The sequence below is a fragment of the Myotis myotis genome, unplaced genomic scaffold, assembly GCF_014108235.1.
Source record: "Myotis myotis isolate mMyoMyo1 unplaced genomic scaffold, mMyoMyo1.p scaffold_m19_p_15, whole genome shotgun sequence".
NCBI classification, from domain to species: Eukaryota; Metazoa; Chordata; class Mammalia; order Chiroptera; family Vespertilionidae; genus Myotis; species Myotis myotis.
This window is the reverse complement of record NW_023416319.1, coordinates 42,776,102-42,797,050: the sequence shown is the minus strand read 5'-3', so window position 1 is coordinate 42,797,050 and position 20,949 is coordinate 42,776,102. Positions and strand designations below refer to the sequence as shown.

General features: G+C 37.6%; 1 protein-coding gene and 1 pseudogene across 11 annotated transcripts in view; one reads left to right on the top strand and one right to left on the bottom strand.

Annotated features, from left to right (window-relative positions):
* The window catches only part of MICU1 (mitochondrial calcium uptake 1), a 181,769-nt gene that overhangs the window by 37,772 nt on the left and 123,048 nt on the right, over window positions 1–20,949 (top strand). For all 11 annotated transcript variants that reach the window (XR_004972226.1, XR_004972225.1, XM_036337031.1 and 8 more), the window contains exons 2-3: window positions 14,468–14,629; window positions 17,658–17,826. Coding sequence is in view for 9 of the 11 variants with exons in the window: in XM_036337031.1 (XP_036192924.1) it covers window positions 14,469–14,629; window positions 17,658–17,826 (330 nt within the window). In the remaining 2 variants the exon portion in view is untranslated. The remainder of the gene's footprint in view (window positions 1–14,467; window positions 14,630–17,657; window positions 17,827–20,949) is intronic.
* On the bottom strand, window positions 6,613–8,048 carry LOC118670339 (annotated as a pseudogene).

Genomic DNA, 20,949 nt, shown 5'->3' with positions numbered 1-20,949 from the left:
TTTATTAACCAGAATTACTGCTTTTCTCCTATTTACCTCACTTATATGGGCTTTTATCTTTATTTCTTTTTTATTTATCTTTTGCCTTTTTTATTGTTCTTTATGGTTTTTTTTTAGCTTTAAAATTAATTCATTTATTTTCTTTCAGTTCTAACTGATAAAAACATTAAGTTCTGTGCATTTTTTTCTGACCATTGTTTTACATGTATCAAGTGGATCCTGACAGTGTATTCATTATCATTTTTAAAGTAAATTCTTTTTAAAATTGAGATATAGTTGACATAACATTATATTCATTTTAGGTGCACAACATAATGATTTGATATTTGTATATATTGAAAAATGATCACAGTAAGTCTAGTTAACATCCATCAGCACACATAGTTACTAACTTTTTTCTTGTGATGAGAACTTTTTGGATTGACTCTCTTGCCCTCGCCAGATTTGCTCAGTGAATAGGGCATTGCCAAGTGGACTGAAGGGTTCCAGGTTTGATTCCGGTCAAGGACATGTACCTTAGTTGCAGGCTCAATACCAGCCCTGGTAGGGGTGCATGCAGGAGGCAACCAATTGATGTGTCTCTCTCACATCAATATTTCTCTCTCTGTGTCTCTCTCCCTCCCTTCCACTCTCTCTAAAAATCAATGGAAAAATAGCCTCATGCCCTAACTGGTTTGGCTCAGTGGATAGAGCCTTGGCCTGCGGACTCAAGGGTCCCAGGTTCGATTCTGGCCAAGGGCATGTACCTTGGTTGCGGGCACATCCCCAGTAGGAGGTGTGCAGGAGGCGGCTGATCGATGTTTCTCTCTCATCGATGTTTCTAACTTTCTATCCCTCTCCCTTCCTCTCTGTAAAAAATCAATAAAATATATATATTTTTAAAAATAGCCTCACATGAGGATTAAAAAAAAAAAAGATCAACTCTCTCTTAGCAACTTTCAAATATACAATATAGTATTATTAACTATGTTGCACATTACATCCTCAGGACTTGCTTATTTTAAGACTGAAAATTTGCACCTTTTGGTCACCTTCACCTATTTTGCCCATACCTCATATCCCACCTCTGGCAACTACCAATCTGTTTTCTTGAGCTTTCTTTTTTGTTTTTTCTTTTTTTCGATTTTACATAGAAGTGAATCTTATACTTTATGATATTTGCCTCTCAGTGTGACTTAATTCCATGTTGTTGCAAATGACAAGATCCCCTTCTTTTTTAGGGCCAAATAACAATCCATTCTATCTACCAATAAAAATATACCACATTTTCTTATCCATTCATCTGTTGATAGGCATGTAGGTTATTGACATGACTTGACTATCTTTTATAATAATAAAAGGGTAATATGCTAATTAGACCAGATGTCTTCTGCACGTCCTTCCTGACGAAGCCGGGCCAGGGGGAAGTCAGCCCGGGTCCCAGGTGCCAGAGGGAAGCTGGTGCCAGCAGCTGGGGGAAGGAAGGTCTACTCTTGCACGAATTTTTATGCATCAGGCCTCTAGTTGTAAATAATACTGCATTGAAAATGCAGGTACCAGCCAAAACCGGTTTGGCTCAGTGGATAGAGCGTCGGCCTGCGGACTGAAAGGTCCCAGGTTCGATTCCGGTCAAGGGCATGTACCTGGGTTGCGGGCACATCCCCAGTAGGAGATGTGCAGGAGGCAGCTGATCGATGTTTCTCTCTCATCGATGTTTCTAACTCTCTATCTCTCTCCTTTCCTCTCTGTAAAAAATCAATAAAATATATTTTAAAAAAAAAAGAAAATGCAGGTACCAATATCTCTTTGAGATAGTGATTTTCTTTATTTTGGATAAATCCCCAGAAGTGAAATTGCTGATCTCAACGCATTAGCTCATCCTAAAGGTTTTAGAAAATTTCTGTTAGTCATCATTGTTTCTGTAGTGTCCTGGGTAGTTTGTTTGTTTCTAAATAGACTGTTTCTTTGGTTGATTTTTCCCCCTTCCTTCTCCTCGCTTTGTTTTTCAGTGTAGTTTTTGGGAAAGGAAATTGCCACTCTTCATTTCTTCCTTCACCAGCCATAAGTTTCAGGTTTTATTATTGCAGTAAAAAGGCTCTGTGTGTGTGTGTGTGTGTGTGCGTGTATTTTTGAGAAGTTGAGCCATGGTGGTATCAGAAAGTTGAATCCTGCCCTAACTGGTTTGGCTCAGTGGATAGAGCGTCAGCCTGTGGACTGAAAGGTCCCAGGTTCGATTCTGGCCAAGGGCATGTACCTTGGTTGCGGGCACATCCCCAGTAGGAGGTGTGCAGGAGGCGGCTGATCGATGTTTCTCCCTCATCGATGCTTCTAACCCTCTGTCCCTCTCCCTTCCTCTCTGTAAAAAATCAATAAAATATATTTTTTTAAAAAAGAAAGTTGAGTCCTATAGGATATTGACATTTTCCATAGCCTATTCATTTAGCACAAATATGTACAAAAGTTCTGTGTCAAGCCCAACATTTCTATGAGATGATTCTTGTTCCTACAGTAATTTTTTTTTTACTGTTAAAGACTTATATGACTTAAAATAACTTTACATTCTCACCCAGATTATTTTAAAAAGTTCTGAACAGAGTTAGCTAAAGTGTGAGTTTTCCTCATTTGTTCCATCAGTAATGTCACTTTGAGGTATGAAAATGCATCTTTTCTAGATGTGAACATTAATCTTTACTGTATTTTGGCAGTCATCCTGGTGTCTTCAATGCAGAACTTTCAATCTGATTAATTTCATCTAAAAGAAATGTATAGGATGTTTTAAAAATTATTTGGCATAATTAAAGCTTAAGATATTTCTACTAGCTTCATTCCTCAGGAAAAAAATGACAAAGCAAAAAAATGGCAAACTCTTCTAAGATAATGTGTTCAGCCAAACTTGTTTGTGAAGAATGCTTAGCTTTTTCCTATCCTAAGTAAATCTTCTTCCTTGGTGTTTTTCTTGAGCCCTTTCCAACTTTCTTACCTAATGTAATATTTCCTTTCTTTGAATTCCTGTCAGTATGTTCTTGTAGCTCTTATCTTTTCCCCCCGTCTTCCCTTATTGTTATTTGAATAGCTGTTTTGTGTTCAAATTATAAGGTGTTTGTAGGTCTGTGTCTTGCTCATTTTTGTGCCTCTTGCAGTGTCCTCACAATACCTTGCTCAATAGATAGCTAATTAATGACTTGAATGAAATAATGGCAGTTGTACATTTTGGATTATGTACAATTTGCTTAAACTAGTGAGGCTAATGTAGCATGCTATCTCATTATAAGCATTTAGGATGATTTTCTTCTAACAAAAAATGCAAAATACTTTTACATTTTGTTTTTTTCTGAAATGAACTCATAAAGTCAGAAAGGACTTAGACATAAGTATCGCTTGTGCTTTGTATCTGCCAGAATAGTCTTAGGTAAGGCTTTTACTGGTTACATAGTTGGCTAGTAGTGGAGCTAGAAAAAGAACCTAAGTTTTTTTGTATCTGCTCTAGTGTAATTGAACAGTAATATTTGTTATTGCTATTAGTAATAATTTCAAATTCATTAATTGGCTCTGAGGAGACTAAGAAGCCTAAAGCATACTTCTTATTTTTCCATTTGTGATCTCCTTGGCAAGTTGACAGGTATACATTAAAACTATTTAATAAAAAGGTACCATAGTAGTGGCTCAGAGTGCTAATTCTGTAGGAATTCCGAAGAAGAAATTAAGAGTAATGATGACTTTATCTAAGTCATACGGATGAGTTGGAATTTCATTTGAGCCTTAAGGAAGGCTCAGTTTGTGGAATAGTACAGTATTTATCACGCTAACACACTTCAAAACAATGATTAAACCCAAGAGAGAAACTTTACTGTATTTATTTCTAGTGTAATAACCTATCTATATTATATAGTCATTTATTTATAATTATTTAGCATTATTCAACTTATGATATACTATTTAAATCAATAAACATTTGAATGTGTTTAATGCCCAAAGTATTATGTTAGGCTTTGTATATTGTATTAGACTCAGTACTCATGTTTCAGCATTCAGGCAGATACTAGTACATAAACCCAGTTTAGTGAGACTATGGGGTTTATAAACTATGAATATGAATTATGTCAATGTGTCAATTATAATAATTCTTATAGTCTGCACAAGGAATAACTTGGCCAGCTAATCCACAGCTACTTAAACCTGCTCTCAGAAGTCCATATATCTTAAATACAGCAATAGCAGGTGCTCATTTTTTTCTATTCTCCTATGTTCTAGAAACTATTGTTTTCATACATTGCACACATTTGGGAGACAACTCACACCCTTTGCAAAGAATCATTGCAAATATCGTGAAATAAATACACTTGTTTATGTTTGCATTACTGCCTACTATGTACTTAATAAGTTGTTCTATGTTGTAGCCTTGGTAAAATAGATTAAGAAAAAAGTATATTCATCTGTGTTGTGAAACACTGACATAATTATGTCACTATACTACAGTTGAATTGGGCATACTGTAACTTTTTCATATGGATTTTTGACATGATTACCATTATAATTCATTCAGAATTTCAAGGTTTTGGTTTTATTTTTCTGTTTTCAGAAGGGGAAATATGATGGCAGAATGACATGTAATCTTGTTTTCCAGTAGTGTGTGAAGATGAAACACTTCTGGGATATTTTTGAGAACTTTGTTGCTTTTTATATTAAATCATTCTTTTCAGTAATATAATGAATGAATAATCTATTCAAGTTATTAGAAAGCAAAACATTGGATAAAAAACAAACAAAAAAAACCTCTTCTTAGTCATCCCAGATAGAGCTCAGTCAAATTGAATTGGAAAAGTATTGAAATGGCTCAGATTGAGAAAGTTTTAGACTTTTTAAAATAAAAATGACATTCTACTAAAAAATAACACTGGGTAGACTAGTGTTAAAATTGCATCTGACCCTGTTTGTTTCAGTGCATTAGACAAAACTGCTACTTCTCCTGGTCTTGGTAGAGTGGTCTTATGTAGTAGTCATCCTATAGGGCTCAGTGTCACCTGTGCCAGGTGCTCCAGGTGTGTCCCTTCCATGTGTGTCCCCCACCACCCATGTGTGCACTATCCTGTTGTGTATATTATCCTGTTGTAGTTGAGCCTTGTTGCTGTTGGCAAGTCACTGGGAGGGATTGACTCCCAGGTCAACTGGCTGCGAGGACCACCAGCAACTACAGTGGAAGAGCTGCTGTACTGGGGCTAACCCCACAGAGCAGGACTCACATTAGTGAGGCGTTGGTGCCCACTAAGCCTGCCCTTTGAGTCACTAGTAGAAGTAGTTGGGTTGTAATCTGACATGGTCTGAAGCACTATGTGCACCAAGTGCTCTGATTCTGGGATCTTCTGGGAAGTGCAAGGTCAATCACTGCCTATGCCCTTCTCGGGGGGCCACCCAGCATGAGCTAGAGTGATCTCCAGATGGCTGCTACTTGTGCTGGGATAGGAGTTGCCCTGGAGAGGCCAAGCTGCAAACAGAGGCTGGCTGCCCCTAGTGCCAGGCTTGGGGCCACTTAGCAAAAGGTACAGGGTATGCAGAGGCCAGATGCTGCCTTTTAAAAAATATTTTACATTAGAGAGGGATGCAGGGAGAGAGAGCGAGCGAGCGAGAGAAGCCTCCTGAACGCAACCCGACTAGAAATTAAACCTATAATCCTAGGTATGTGCTCTTACCTGCTACCTTTGTTGCATGGGATGACCCTCCAAACAACTGAGCCGTACCAGCTAGAGGCAGGTGCTGCTTTTTAGAGAAATTTTAGGAAAATTTGAAGTATGAGCTGAAAGAAGTCATTTGTATGGAAAGCCACTGGCAATGTCTTGGGTGGGCTTGCAACTTGGATGGGGTGGAGTCTCACTAGGAAGTCACCAGGGCGAGGTGAACAGTGTAAGCCTTGTTGATGGAGACTCAGATACGGTGCCTGCCTGCCTGCTGACTGACTCTGTGGGACTCTGTGGGGGAGGGTTCAGCAAAGGAATAATGGCCTCTGCCAGCATTTCTGCCTGAAAGAAAGTTGCCCCTCCAGCTCTGTTCAGAGGTCAGATAATTCAGTTCTTCCCCATATATTCATGGTGCCTTTCTTTTTTTTCTTTTTTTTAAATATATTTTATTGATTTTTTACAGAGAGGAAGAGAGAGGGATAGAGAGTTAGAAACATCGATGAGAGAGAAACATCGATCAGCTGCCTCCTGCACATCTACTGGGGATGTGCCCACAACCCAGGTACATGCCCTTGACCGGAATCGAACCTGGGACCTTTCAGTCCGCAGGCCGACGCTCTATCCACTGAGCCAAACCGGTTTCGGCATATTCATGGTGCCTTTCATGTTGCTACCCCAGTGCTGGAGCTCAAAGGTAGTGAGTTCAGTACATGGGCCCTTTAAGAGGAAATGGTTGGGATTCCAGCAGCCCTCTGTCTTAGCCAAATTTCCCACTAGTTTTCACAGCCAGAATGTTTGGGGACTTCTCTTCTTGGCACTGGAATCTTGGGCTGGGATTTCTGGTGTGGGGCTGAGAACCCTTCTACTCATCTTCATGTGGCTTCTTCTTTATATACTTACTTGTAGGACTTCTATTCAGCTAGACTTCTGGGGGATTCTGAATGATGGTTGTTCTGTAATTTAGTTGTAATTTTGATGTGGTTGTGGGAGGTTTTGAGTACCCCATTTATCTATACCTCCATCTTGACAGGAACTCCAGGTTCCACTTCTAATTCTAGTTCTTGTGCTATTTCCACCACATCTGCTGTTACTTCCTGCACTGAAGTCTTTGACCCCTCAAAGTCATTATTGAGGATTGGAATAAGCTTTGTCCAAATTCCTGTTAATGTTGCTGTTTTGACCTTTTCCATGAGTCATGAATGTTCTTAATGGCATAGATGGTGAATCCTTTCCAGAAGGTTTTTAATTTGCTTTGCCCAGATCCATCAGAGGCAGCTATATTCATATGAAATGAATTCTTAAATAAAAGACTTGAAATTCAGAATTACTCCTTGATTCATGGGCTACAGAATGGGTGTTGTGTTAGCAGGATAAAAACAACATTAATCTCATTGTACATCTCCATCAGAGATCTTGATGACCAGGTGCATTGTCAATGAGAAGTGATATTTTGAATGGAATCTTTTTTTCTGAGCAGTAGACTCAACAGTGGCCTGCAAATATTTAATAAAACATTTTGTAAACAGATGTGTTCTTGTTGTTTCATTTGTAGGGCACAAACAGAATAGAGTTAGCATTCTCATAATGGCAAATGAGCATTGGCTTCAACTTTAAAATTACCAGCTACATTAGTCCCTAACAAGAGAATCAGCCTATCCTTTCAAGCTTTGAAACTTTGACTTCTTCTCGCTAGCTATGAAAGTCCTAGATGGCATCATTTTCCAATATCAGGCTATTTCTTCTACATTGAAAAATCTTTTGTTTAGTGTAGCCACCCACCTTTATTAATTATCTCAGCTACATATTCTGGAAAACTTGCTGCAGCTTCTACATCAGCACTTACTGCTTCACCTTGCACTTTTATGTTATGTTATGAAGATGTCTTCTTTCCTTAAACCTCGTGAACCAACCTCTGCATCAAATGATTCTGCTGCAGCTTTCATAGAATTAAAGAGAGTTAGGGTCTTGCTCTGGATTAGGCTTTGGCTTTAAGGGGATGTTGTGGCTGGTTTATTCTTTTATTTAGGCCACTAAAACTCATCACTATCAGTAATAGGCTGTCTTTCTTTCTTCTCATTCATCCTTTCTTATCATTCATGTGTTCACTGAAGTAGCACTTTTAATTTACTTCAAGAACTTTTTCTTTGCGTTCACAAGTTAGCTTAGCTTCCAGCCTATTTTGGCTTTTGGCATGCCTTCCTCACTAAGCATAATCATTTCTAGCTTTTGAATTAAAGTGAGAGCTGTGCCACTCTTCCTTTCACTTGAACACTTAGAGGCTATTGTAAGGTTATTAATTGGCTTAATTTTAATATTGTTTGTCTCAGGAGAGTAGTGAGGTCCAAGGAGATGGAGAGAGATGGGGGAATGGACAGTTGGTGGAGCAGGCAGACACATGCAACATTCATTGATTAGGTTTGCTGTCTTCAATGGGCATGGTTTGTGATGTCCCCAATTACAATGATAACATCAAGGATCATTGATCACAGATCACCATAACAAATATAATAATAATGAAAAAATTTGAGATATTGTGAGAATTACAAAATGTGATACAGAAACATGAAGTGGGGAAATGCTGTTGGAAAAATTATACTGAGACACTTGCTCAACACTGGATTACCACAAACCTTCAGTTCTGTAAAAACTAAATATCTCAGAAGTGTGAAAAAGCAAAGCACAAGAAAAGGAGTTATGCCTGTATTTAATGGCTGAGGCTCTGATGGTCTACTGAATTTGATTCTATGGTTTGTATATAGCTGCCACTGGGATGAATGGGGTAAACTTTGTGAGCAGCCCATATTGTGCTGATTTTGCAGTATTGTTCTTAGAGAGCAACCATATTTGCAGGTTCATAGGATGCATTGAACCGTCATCTACATATACTGGCTATGCCAGATGCTGTATTGTATTCTGGAAATTCAGATGTAAAGGACACTGAGTTCTTGTTTTCTAAAGTTCTTAGTTCATATAAATTATAAACACTTTGGAACTTTGAAGTTCTGTTTAAATTGAAGCCTAAGTTTTGTTGGTGGCCAAGTTTGGGTAGATCTCAGAAATTTATTTTGGCCTCAGAATTAGCAGATGTTGCTTTTAACAATAGTGCTGGGTAATAGTTGGTAATTGTTCAACAGAGGTTTATTTAGACTAGTGGAAGGATTGGCAGAACCAAGCAGTCCTTTTTTATTATTTAAAAATATTTTTTTATTGATGTTAGAGGGAAGAAGGGAGAGGAAGAGAGAAACATCAATGTGAGAGAACATTGATCAGTTAGTTGCCTTCTGCTTGCAACCCCCCCTCCCCACTGTCAGGATTGAGCCCACAACCTGGGCATGTGCCCTGACTGGGAATTGAGCCAGTGGCCTTTTGGTGCATGGGATGATGCTCAACCAACTGAGCCATACCAGCCAGGGCAGCAGTCCTTTAAATGTGCAATTGTCAAAGGTAAAAAAATACAAGGGGGTAAATCTCAGAAAAGTGCAAACAGATATCTTAAGTCAGGATCAGGATAAGGTCTGGAGTTTTAATAGTTTGGTAAGTTGATTCCAGATGTGCCAATAATCAGAGTTTTGGGATATGAATTTGATTTTTAAGTAAGGAACTTTGTCATCATATGGGTTGATTGCTGAAATATTATTGGGCCTGAACCCACTATTATGGCTGGTAAATGACAGTTTCTGGCAGAGGAAAATGAAACATCAACTTCTGGGCCTGCCTTTATTTTTCTTTTAATGAAAAAGTTTAAATAAAATATTTCTGGAGGATCATTAAATTTATTAACATCACCTACATTTTTTATAAATTAAAAGTGCATATATATTTTACATTAATTTGATTGCCATGCACATATTACCTTGCATTCTACCTTTAAACTTCAGTGAAAATGCTTATATGAAACCAGAGGCCCGATGCACGAAATACATGCAAGAGTAGGCCTTCCTTCCCCCGGCTGCCAGCACCAGCTTCCCTCTGGCACCTGGGACCCAGGCTTCCCTTGCAGCCCCAGCTTTCATCTGAAAGGTCGTCCAGAAGGACGTCTGGTCTAATTAGCATATTAGGCCTTTATTATTACAGCTACTGTATATTTGTTTGCATGGATAGTTTTAAAACTCAAATAGTATATTGTAAAAATTTCTGTCTCTTATCTCATCTCTCATCCCAACCAGCACCATTGCTAGTACATTTTTGTGTTCTCCTACAGTTACTTAATAAGAACATACAAATATGCATTCTTATTTCTCCTTTTTACATAAGGTAGCACACTATATATTCTATTCCACACCTTGCTATATTTAGATAATAGTATCTCTTGAAACTCTTTTCAAATCTATACATGCTATTGCTACATGGTATTGCCTTGTATATTATTTATCATTTAACCAGTCCTCTCTTGATGAACATTGGAGCTGGGTGGTTTTTTTAGTTTTTTGCTGTTACAAACCATGATGCAATGAATAACTGTGGCACGTGTATAATTTCACAGGTGTGCAGATATATCAGCAGGCTATTTTATCAGAAGTGGAATTTCTGGGTCAATGTATGCAATTTGTATGGGTGATTTTGGTGGATGTTGCCAACTTATCCCCCATAGAGTGTACCAATTTACACATTCCTCAGCAGTGGCATTTCTACAGCATTGCCAACAAGTATGTTTTCAAACTTTAGGATTTTTGCCAGCTTGATGAGTGGAAGACAGTATCCCAGTATAGTTTTAATTTGTACTATCTTATTATGAGTGAGATTAAGTATCTTTTCATAGTTTTTAGAGCCATTCTTACTTATTTTTCCAACTTTTTTATATCTTTGTGCCAAATTTCTGTTTGTGAAATAATATTTTAATAATATTTTATGATTATCATTTTTCATATTTATCTCACATTGGATTATATTATTATACCATTCTTTATCTTTCTGTAATTGGACATTTCATCTCCTTTTGAAGTGTGCCTATTACATTTATTTTGCTGAGAAGATTATTAAAATTTTTCCCCTTTAAGTTATTTATCTGGAAATCAGGAATTCTAAGATCGATTGTATGTTTTTTAATTAATTAGCTATGAGTAAACCACATACTTTATCTGGATCTCAGTTCCTTCATCTGTAAAATAAGGATGTTGAATTAAATGATTTCCTATTTCTGTGACCCTTTGAAATTTACCAAAAGCAATACATCAAGTTTAATAGTCCTAAAATAATAGATACAGAAACAGGGCAGTAATATACTATTGCAGGTTTCAAAAAACTTATTATAGATAATGCTCTGCTTTAGTAACAAAACTATCTTTCACTTGCCTCCTTGACATTTCTTGGTTAGAAATACCTCTTCATCATTTTCAGCTCACATCAAATCTATTTTTCAGAGTCCAGAGTGCTAACCATTACACTATGGAAAGCTATTTTTTTAGAGGCATTTCTGTGTGTGTGTGTGTGTGTGTGTGTGTGTGTGCGCGTGCGCGCGCGCGCACACACACGTGGCACTGTTAGGGGAGAAAAATACACTGCTTTTGATTTAATTTAATCTACGTCATAAATTTGCATGTTAATCTTCATTATTGCATAACTGCTGCCAATTCACCCATTCAATTTTCTAGATTCAGTTGGAAAGCTGATCATAAATCTGTTTGATATCTCATAAAAAATTAACACATTGAACTACTTACACTATTTCTTCACTACAAAGTTAAGGATTAAATTATAATAGAACCTGTTCTCAGTGGGGTTTTTCTCTCTATTTACCTGGCATCTATAAAAATGGCACTAGAGAAGGTGAATAGAAATAGCTTTTAATGTGTACTTTGGGGAATGAGATTAGAACTATTGAAGAAATGTCATGTATAATGTAATGTAACAGGCCTTGTGCTAGACTATGGTTTAGAAAGAGGAAAAGCCATATTTTTAACCTTAAAGGAAGCTCAGAGCCAAGTAGGGGAGGAAAACTTATATATAAACAAATGTTAACTACCATAAAGATCCCTACTAAGGGCAAGATAATTTAAATTAAGAAGCAGTGAATTATGCTTTGAGAAAATCAAATGGGAGGAACATGGATACTTTGATTTGAAAGTCATGTAACCAGGAAAAAAAAGCCCCCTTCTCGTTCAGTCTGACTGGTGGAATAAGAGAATTAGGGACTTTACTCTGGCCTCAGTATCCTTCTATTAATTCTCTGGACTGAGATGCCAGAGATGATCCTAAGTCTTTTGGGATGCCCCTGACATTTCTATCAACTTGATCAAAATTCTACACCATTTTGAGGCTCAATACTAAACAAAAGCCTTTGCTGACTGACCCAGTCTTATGCTGGTCTTTCTTTGTTTTTTTAATTCTCCAATATCTATATCCAATCCTATCTAATAAAGAGGGAATATGCAAATTGACCATCACACCATCACAAAGATGGCGGTGCCCATAGCCACAAGATGGCGGCACCCAGTCTCCTCAGCCCCACCAGACTCCCACAGTCCTTTCAGCCCAGCCGGGGAGGTGGCAGGCATGCAGTGGACGGGTCCGGCCACTCCTTGCACCTTCTGCCGGAGTCCCACAATCCTTTCAGCCCAGCCGGGGGGTTGGGGGAAGCGCGGCAGGCACACAGTGCGGCTGGACCCACCCTCAGTCCCCCAGCCGCCCAGGGCCCGCCTGAGGTGTAGGCAAGCCTCGGATGTCAGTTGCCTAGCAGCCCAGGGCCTCCCGAGGCTCAGATAACCAGGGCCAGCCTAGGCTTGCGTTGCCAGCAGTGGTAGCAGCAGAGGTGTGATGGGGGTGTTGCCTTCCCCTGATCGCCAGGTCGCCTCCTGCCCCTGAGGGCTCCCTGACTGTGAGGGGGCAGGCCAGGCTGAGGGACCCCCGCCCCTCCAGTGCATGAATTTTCATGCACCGGGCCTCTAGTATATTTATATGTATTCAGGATGGAAATGTACCATTTCCAAAATGTTTAATGTGAATTTGTCCAATTAAAATATAAAAATTTGGGGGTCTTTTAGGTATCACATAGGGCTGAATAGTATGAACTTAATTTTTTGTGTGTTAGAACTTCTCTTAGATGCTGAATTCGTGAGCTTTTGCTGTGGTAGCAGACAACCCCCACATTTTCAGGGCTTACAATAACATTTATTTCTCACCAGCGTTTTGTAGGTTGGCTTTGCTCAGCTGGCTCAGCTTGTCCTGATGCTGCCTGCCTCTCTGCTGAGATCTGTTCATTATGGAACCCAGGTTGAAGGATTAATGTCTTCCTGGGGCATAATCTCTTGGTTAGAGTGCAGGGCACAAGAAGGCTAACAGAAATAGCTCTTAAAAGAACTTCATGGAACTGGGCCACATTTCGTTGGTCATAGCAAGGCATTTTGCAAGATACACACCCAAAACGAAAAGAGTGGGGAAGTATTATTTACCTACGGGATGGAAGAGTGAATGTTTATTGAACAGTATGACCTAATATAGATATTTCTGAATTTAAAAAAAAAGTTAAAGGAACAGGTGAAGTTATAAGTATGAAACAAAAGAACCTAGTGGGGAGGAGGGCTTCCAAGGCTCTAGGAGTGGGAAAAGATTTACTGTAATTAAAACTTAAATTACTTTAACAAAAGTAATATTAACATTACAGGTAGGGGCAGCAAAGTGTCCTAGTTAAAATCCGGGCTCTAGAGTCAGTCCACTCTTGGTTCAGATTCTGGATCTACCAATTCTAGCTGTAGTGACTAGTCTTCAGCAAATCACTGTATCTCAATATTCACATCTGTAAAATGGATGTTCCACTTACCAAACTGTTGATTTTCAGCTCTAAACCCACCTTCCATTGTCTTATTTGTGATATTGGAAATTTCGTCCTTTCCAGTTTTTGTTAAGCTCTGTCAGGAGAGGAACTGGAGGGAGACTGGAGAAGGAAGGGGTGCTATTCTCTGATTCTAGTGTGCTCCTTGTATGCTGCAGTGGCCAGCAGCATGTGGGACACCCAGTGGCACTCAGTTCCTAGGGACTTTTAGTGGCAACACTTCTACATGCTGTTTCCAAGTGAATTTCATACGATGACATCCCCTCCCAATGGACACTTTCCCAAGTTCTACTGATCCAAGTTTTCCTAGTAGATGGCTTTACTGTGAGTTCTGTTGATGTGGCATGTTAGTAAATTTCATGGACATCAGTGGCTGTGTCCTCACCACAGGTCTGGAACTCCACCCTGTTAGGAGTAGCCTTTTTATATATTTACTAAAGTCCCAGTGCATGGATTCATGCACCGGTGGAGTCCCTCGGCCTGGCCTGCACCCTCTCGCAACCCAGGACCCCTCAGGGGATGTTGGACTGCCTGTTTCTGCTCAGTCCCCGTAGGCCAGGCTGAGGGACCCCACCGGTGCACGAATCCGTGCACCAGGCCTCTAGTATGCATATAAGATCTTTGGTTAATCTCTTCCCGCCCTCCACCTCCCCTCTTTTCTCTGAGATTCATCAGTCTGTTCCATGTTCTGGAGTCAGTCCACTCTTGGTTCAGATTCTGGATCTACTACTGTGCATTGAACATCTGCCCCCTGGTAGTCAGTGCACATCACAGCTACCAGTTGAAAAGTCGAACAGTCGAATGGTCACTTAGACTTTTATACATATAGATTTTCTTGTTGGTCTGCATTGGCCCTTGAAGTAGTGGTTTATTAGTTGTACTTTTCTATACAATTGTTCTGAGGATTAAATGAGATAATGTGTGGTATTGCAATGTGTTTAGAATAGTGTCTACCACTAAATACTTATATTTGTTTGTGGAATTGATGTAATCATCATCACCATCACTACCACTAGTTAGAAGTAACATTTCTACTTTTTCTTCACAGGATGTTTCGTCTTAAGTCACTTTATGCGTTGGCAGAACTGGCCCTGGGCTCTCGATGGTACCATGGAGGATCACAGCCCACCCAGGTCAGGCGGCGACTAATGGTAGTGGCTTTTCTGGGAGCATCTGCAGTAACTGCAAGTACTGGTCTTTTGTGGAAGAGGTGAGTGTTAGCTGAGCATCCTGTTCTTACATGTACTTTCATTCTTCCAATTCTAAAAAGAATTGATTTCTGGCTTACCTTTGTGTCAAAATTTCTTGCACAAATAATTTGGCATTGATAATATTTATCTATGAAATAAGATGTTTCAGAGAATTCTGCTATCATTTCAAAGCAACCAATAGGAAGTATTCTGCTTTAGTATCTGCCTGTCTCCTTGCTGAACATTTTAAACTAATTTACCAATTTAATAACTTTAATACACTTATAATAATTAAGATAATATAATAAATTTAATAATCTAACAATTTAACATGTAAAATTAAGTGTTTTTAAGTATATTCCCAAAGTTGTGCAGCCATCACCACTATTTAATTCCCAAAAATTTTCATCACTTCATAAGAAACTCCATACCATTTAGCAGTCACCTTCCACTTTCTCCATATTCTCTGGCCCACACAACCACTAACCTACTTTCTGTCTATAGATTTGACTATTCTGGACATTTCATATGAATGCAATCTTATCATCTGTGGTCTTTTGTGATAGGCTTCATTCACTTAGCATAATGGTTTCAAGGTTCACCTATGTGGTACCATGAACCACTACTTCATTTCTTTTTATGGTCAAATCATATTCTGTTGTACGGAGTATATACCACACTTTATTTATTCACATCCCTGTTGATGGCTATTTAGGTTGTTTCTGATTTTTAGCTATTATGAGTAATACTGCTGTGACTATTTGTATACAATTTTGGGGGTAGAGTATGTTTTCATTTCTGATGGGTATTTACCTAGGAGTGAAATTTCTGGATCATATGGTAACTCTATGTTTAGCTATTTGAGGAACTGATGGACTTTTTTCTAGTCTCACTAGTGATGTATGTGTGCACTTGTAAGTGTGCATGTATGTGCTTAGATTTCCTCATATGTAAAATGGGGATAGGATAACCTGATGAAGGAAGTAGACATACAAGTCCAGGAAGCACAGAGTCCCAAAAGGATGAAGTTAAAGAGGCCTACACCAAGCCACATCATAATTAAAATGCCAAAGGTTAAGAAAGAAAGAATCTTAAAAGCAGCAAGAGAAAAGTAGTTAGTTACCTATAGCTCCCATAACACTGTCAGCTGATTTCTCAACAGAAGCATTTTAGGCCAGAGGGATTGGCATGAAATATTCAACGTGATCTACAACCAAGATTACTCTACCCAGCAAAGCTATTATTTAGAATTAAAGAACAAATAAAGAACTTTTCAGAAAGAAAAACCTAAGGGAGTTCATCACCATCAAACCAATATTACAAGAAATGTTAAAGGGTCCTCTTTAAGAAGGAAATGAAAAATATGAATAATAAAAAAGCAATAAGTACATATCTATCAACAATTAATTTAATTTTTTTATGGAGTTTATTGAGGTGACATTAGTTAATAAAATTATGTAGGTTTGAGGTATATAATTGAACAATACATTATCTAAAAATTGTGTTGTATATTTACCACCCCAAGTCAACCAATCAATAATTACATTATACACGGAGTGGCCATATTATTATGACCACCTGACGTTTGTAGGCAAATCAGCCGTACACTGCATCATATGGGATATGGAAGCCGAAGGCCTGTTCGAACACCTTTGCTGTCTGCACTTACCAAGATAAAATGTCTCCAATTCGCACAGGAACACAAGGATTGAACAGTCGAGCACTGGAAAAAAGTCATGTGATCCAATGAGTCACGTTTCTAGTTGCATCATGCAGATGGCAGAGTGAAAATTTGGCAGAAACAGCATGAAAGCAAGCACCCCACATGCATGAGTACAACTCTTCAAGCTGGTAGGGGCAGTGTTATGGTTTGGGGCATGTTTTCCTGGCATGATTTGGGCCCTTTAATTCATGTGGAACTATATCTGAATAGCACAACATACCTAAGTATCGTTGCTGATCAAGTTCTTCCTATCATGTTGATGGCGTATCCCAATGGAGATGGCGTCTTCCACCAAGACAGTGCGCCATGCCATGGTGCTCGTATTGTGCAGGAGTGGTTTCAAGAACATGAGGGAGAGTTTATCTTGCTTAGGTGGCCCCACAATCACCAGATCTCAATCCAATTGAGCATTTGTGGGATAAAGTTAAAAGAGCCATCAGGCAGCTGGTTCCACAACCATCAAATTTCACAGAACTGGACAGTGCTATTTATCAGGCATGGTGTCAGATTCCTCACATCACCTTTCAACATCTCGTGGAGTCAATGCCAAGAAGAATCACCGCAGTATTGAAGGCAGAAGGTGGCCCAACTAAGTACTGATGGAGTGGTCATAATAATCTGGCCACTCGGTGTACATGTCGGCCAATAGTGTATCTTCTCTTGAGAAATGTCTATTAGTTCCTTTGGTCATTTTTAATGGGTTATTTGTTTTTTTTGTTATTATGTTGTAAAAGTTCCCTATATATTTTTAATATTAACCCCTTATTATAAAACATATGGTTTGCAAATACTTTCTTCCATTTCAGGTATTGCCTTTTCATTTTGTTGATTGTTTCCTCTGCTGTGTTGAAGCATTTTAGTTTCACATAGTCCTGCTTGTCTATTTTTGCTTCCATTCCAGGTGTTGCCTGTGCTTTTGGTGTCATATCCTTTACTTTTAAGGCTGCATATTCTATGTATATACCACATTTTCTTTATCCATTCATCTATCAGTAGACATTTGGGTTGCTTCCACGTTTTAGGTATTGTGAGTAATGCTGCTATTAACATGAGTGTGAAAAAAATCTCCTTATTACACTGCTTTCAGTTCTTTTGACTATATAACCAGATTGAGATTTCTGAATCATATGGTAGTTCTATTTTTAATATTTTGAGGAATTTCTTCATGTAAACTTTTTACAAATTCCATTGCTGTTGCTCCTCCTAAGCTGTATCTGAAAATCTTTATTTGGTTAATATGATGGACCTTCATGATTAATTGTGTGTGTGTGTGTGTGTGTGTGTGTGTGTGTGTATTTATTTATTTATTTATTTATTTAATCTAGAGCCCTTGCAGAATCTCCACCATCTGTAAAAAAGAGTGAAGTTGGTGATAAAGGAAAGAATAAAGATGAAGGAGAAGTTTGTAACCATGAAAAAAAGGCTGATGATTCTTGTCCTGAGCCTCATCCAGAAGAGAAAAAGAAGAAACGTTCTGGATTCAGAGATAGAAAAGTATGGAACACAGTTATATAAATTAATCAGAACTATAGTTAATCCAAGATTATAATAATGCAGTTCAGTTTCTTTTATGATGTATTGCATATGGTTCATATTCACTCTGCAGTTATTCACCTCTTCACTATTTTCCATCATGTTCTAAGGCAAACATACTCTTAGAATGTAAAGTTAATGGATTTAGGAAAAGGACCTAAGATTACTAATCAGGATTAGCCTATATTTTCTTCATTCTTTCAATTTAGCTACCTAACATTGATCTTGCTTTCTGATCTTTCTGATGTTGAACATTCTCATATATGTTAATTGAGTCCTTGTGGTAATAAAGATTTATGATGTCAAGTTGTAAAGGTAGAATAAAATATCTTGGGAAATAAACAGATATTTCCAGAAAGTCAAATAAATTTGAGGACAACATGAACTTCAAAGGACTTCAACATTCTATATGTTTAACACGACCTGCTGTTCTATGCTTTTTCTCAGAAAAGTTTTAGTTTCACTATAACAATGCCTATGATATTGGGCATTTGAATTCAGCAGACATGAGTGATGAAAAGTCAGAAGGGTGAATTTATTAGATATTTTGTATGTTAACATTAAAATTCAGGAAATTGCCTTCACTTGCTAAAATATACCTAATCAATGCAAGAAGATAATTTGACTTATTTCTGTATTTTGTGTGTGTGGGGGTTGGGGGGGTACATATTTGCAAGAAGAATTTCTTTGAGAAATTTGGATTTTCTGTTTGTCTGTTTGGATGAAGTTATTAAATCTTTTCATTTCCTAAATTCATTTCTTACTGAGGTGAATTTGAACAAAAGCTATGTATCGCAAGTTAATTGTCAACTATCCCAATGTTTCCACAATACATTTATTTAAATATTTTGCCCTGAATAAATTCAAGGAAATTTCAATTTTTTCTTACTCCAGTAGTTTCATTTAGAGTTAAACTTTTACAAAATAGAGCTAAAATGACCCATATAAACATTTATTTTGAACCTTCCACTTTCTACTCCTGCTGTCTGTTCAACAGATGACCATGTCTCATAAATTAGAAAAAAATGAAAGCTGTCGATGTAATTAATTTTTAACTCCATCGCTATAAAAACCTTTCTTATCTCTGTTTGAAATAATTCTTTTTTCTTTCACTAAGGTCTCAGTGGAAGAGCTGTTTTTCCTGTTCGAGCATAATCATCCCACATGTTATCCTGTCTTACCAAGAACTTTTGTCAACACTTGTTCTTTCTTTATGCTGTTGTTTGTCAGTTACTCTTTGTTTTTGTGTTTGTTTTTACATAGTCTACCTATGCAGTCACATTAAAGATTCTTCTATCTTTAATTAAATAATAAACTGCACTTATGATCAGTTTTTTTCTAGCTACGTCCCATTTACCTTCTTTCCCTGTAATTCCAAATTGCTCCAGTATCTACATGCAATTTTGACATCCTCAGTTTTCTCTTAAACTTTTTACTTTTGATCCTTTATGTTTTCTTGATTTTCATGTAATACTTCAAATATCCAAGAAAATAAAGACTACTAAAATGAACATACATGTACCCAATACTTGTTTTGTCATTTTAACATTCTCCTATATTTGCTTCAGTTGTTGTTTTTAATACTCACCTAAGGAAGTGTTTTTGTTGATTTTTGAGAGAGAGGAAGAGGGAGAGAGAAAAACATTGATGATAGAGAAACATCAATCGGTGGCCTCCTGCACGCACCCACTGGGACTCAAACCCACAATGTAGTTATGTGCCCTGACTGGGAATCGAACCCACAACATTTTGGTGTACAGGATGATGCTCCAACCAACTGAACCACCTGGCCAGGGATTCAGTTGTTTTTTTTAAAAAAAGAAACCAAATGAATATAAAATACACATGGCTATATACTCTTGTCAGTCCCATTTTTCTCTCTTCCACATCAGAGCCAAACCAGTAACCTGAGTTTACTATTTATTCCCATGCATGGCCTGGTTGTTTTATGTGTTTTATTTTATTTTTTAAAAATTCCAGGTGCAAAGAGTTAGGAAAATTATATCACTTAGTTTGTGGATGCAGTTTTTGTTGGTTTGTGCATGCTTCTCTCATTTTGTTTTGTTATTAATTTTTAAAATTTTTTGTCCCTTCTGAAACCTCAAGTCCTCAATTCTGAAAAATTCTCAGACATCACCTCAATATTGCTTCACTGTCATTTCTTTCTTTTGGAACTCCACTTGGATTTAAAAGAACCTATCCTTTGTATCTTTTAACTGCTCTTTTATATTTTTTCTCATTAGTTGTTTTCCCACTCCTCTCCTCCAGGGTCTCTCTTTTCTTTCAATATTTTTTATTGTGATAAAATACATATAACATGATATTTACCATCTTAACTGTACAGTTCAATGGTATTCAGTACATATTGAAAAGAGTATATAGCAATGTACAACCATTACCAGCATTCATCTCTATAACTGTTTTCATATTATAAAACTGAAAATATAAACCTGTTAAATAATAACTCCTTACTACCCCTTTCCCCTAGCCCTGGCAACCACCATTTTACTTCCTGTCACTATGATTTTGAATACTAAAAGAATGTCATACAAATGGAAGCATACAGTATTTTCATTTTTTTGTGACTGGCTTATTGTGCTTAGTATAATGTTTTCAAGGTTGTTCATATTGTAGCATATATCTGAATTTTCTTCCTTTTTTAGGGCTGAATAATATTCTGTTGTATATGTATACTACGTATTGCTCATCCAGTTATCCATTCATGGATACTTAGGTAGCTTCCACATTTTAGCTCTTGTCGATAATGCTGCTATGAACATGAGTACATAGATATTTCTTTGATATTCCACTTCCCATTCTTTTGTATATGTACTCAAAAATAAAATTGCTGGGTCATATGGTAATTCTATTTTTGTTTTGTTTTGTTTTGTTGTTGTTGTTAATTTTCACCTGAGGATACTTTTTCCATTGATTTTTAGAGGGAGAGTGGATGCTGTATTCTGAACACTTTATTGTTAGTGCTCCTTTTAACATGACCACTTAAAAGGAGGCAGTTCCATATAAACTGATATGGAATGATCTCCAAGATACATCGCTAAGTGGAAAAACAAAATACATACTATA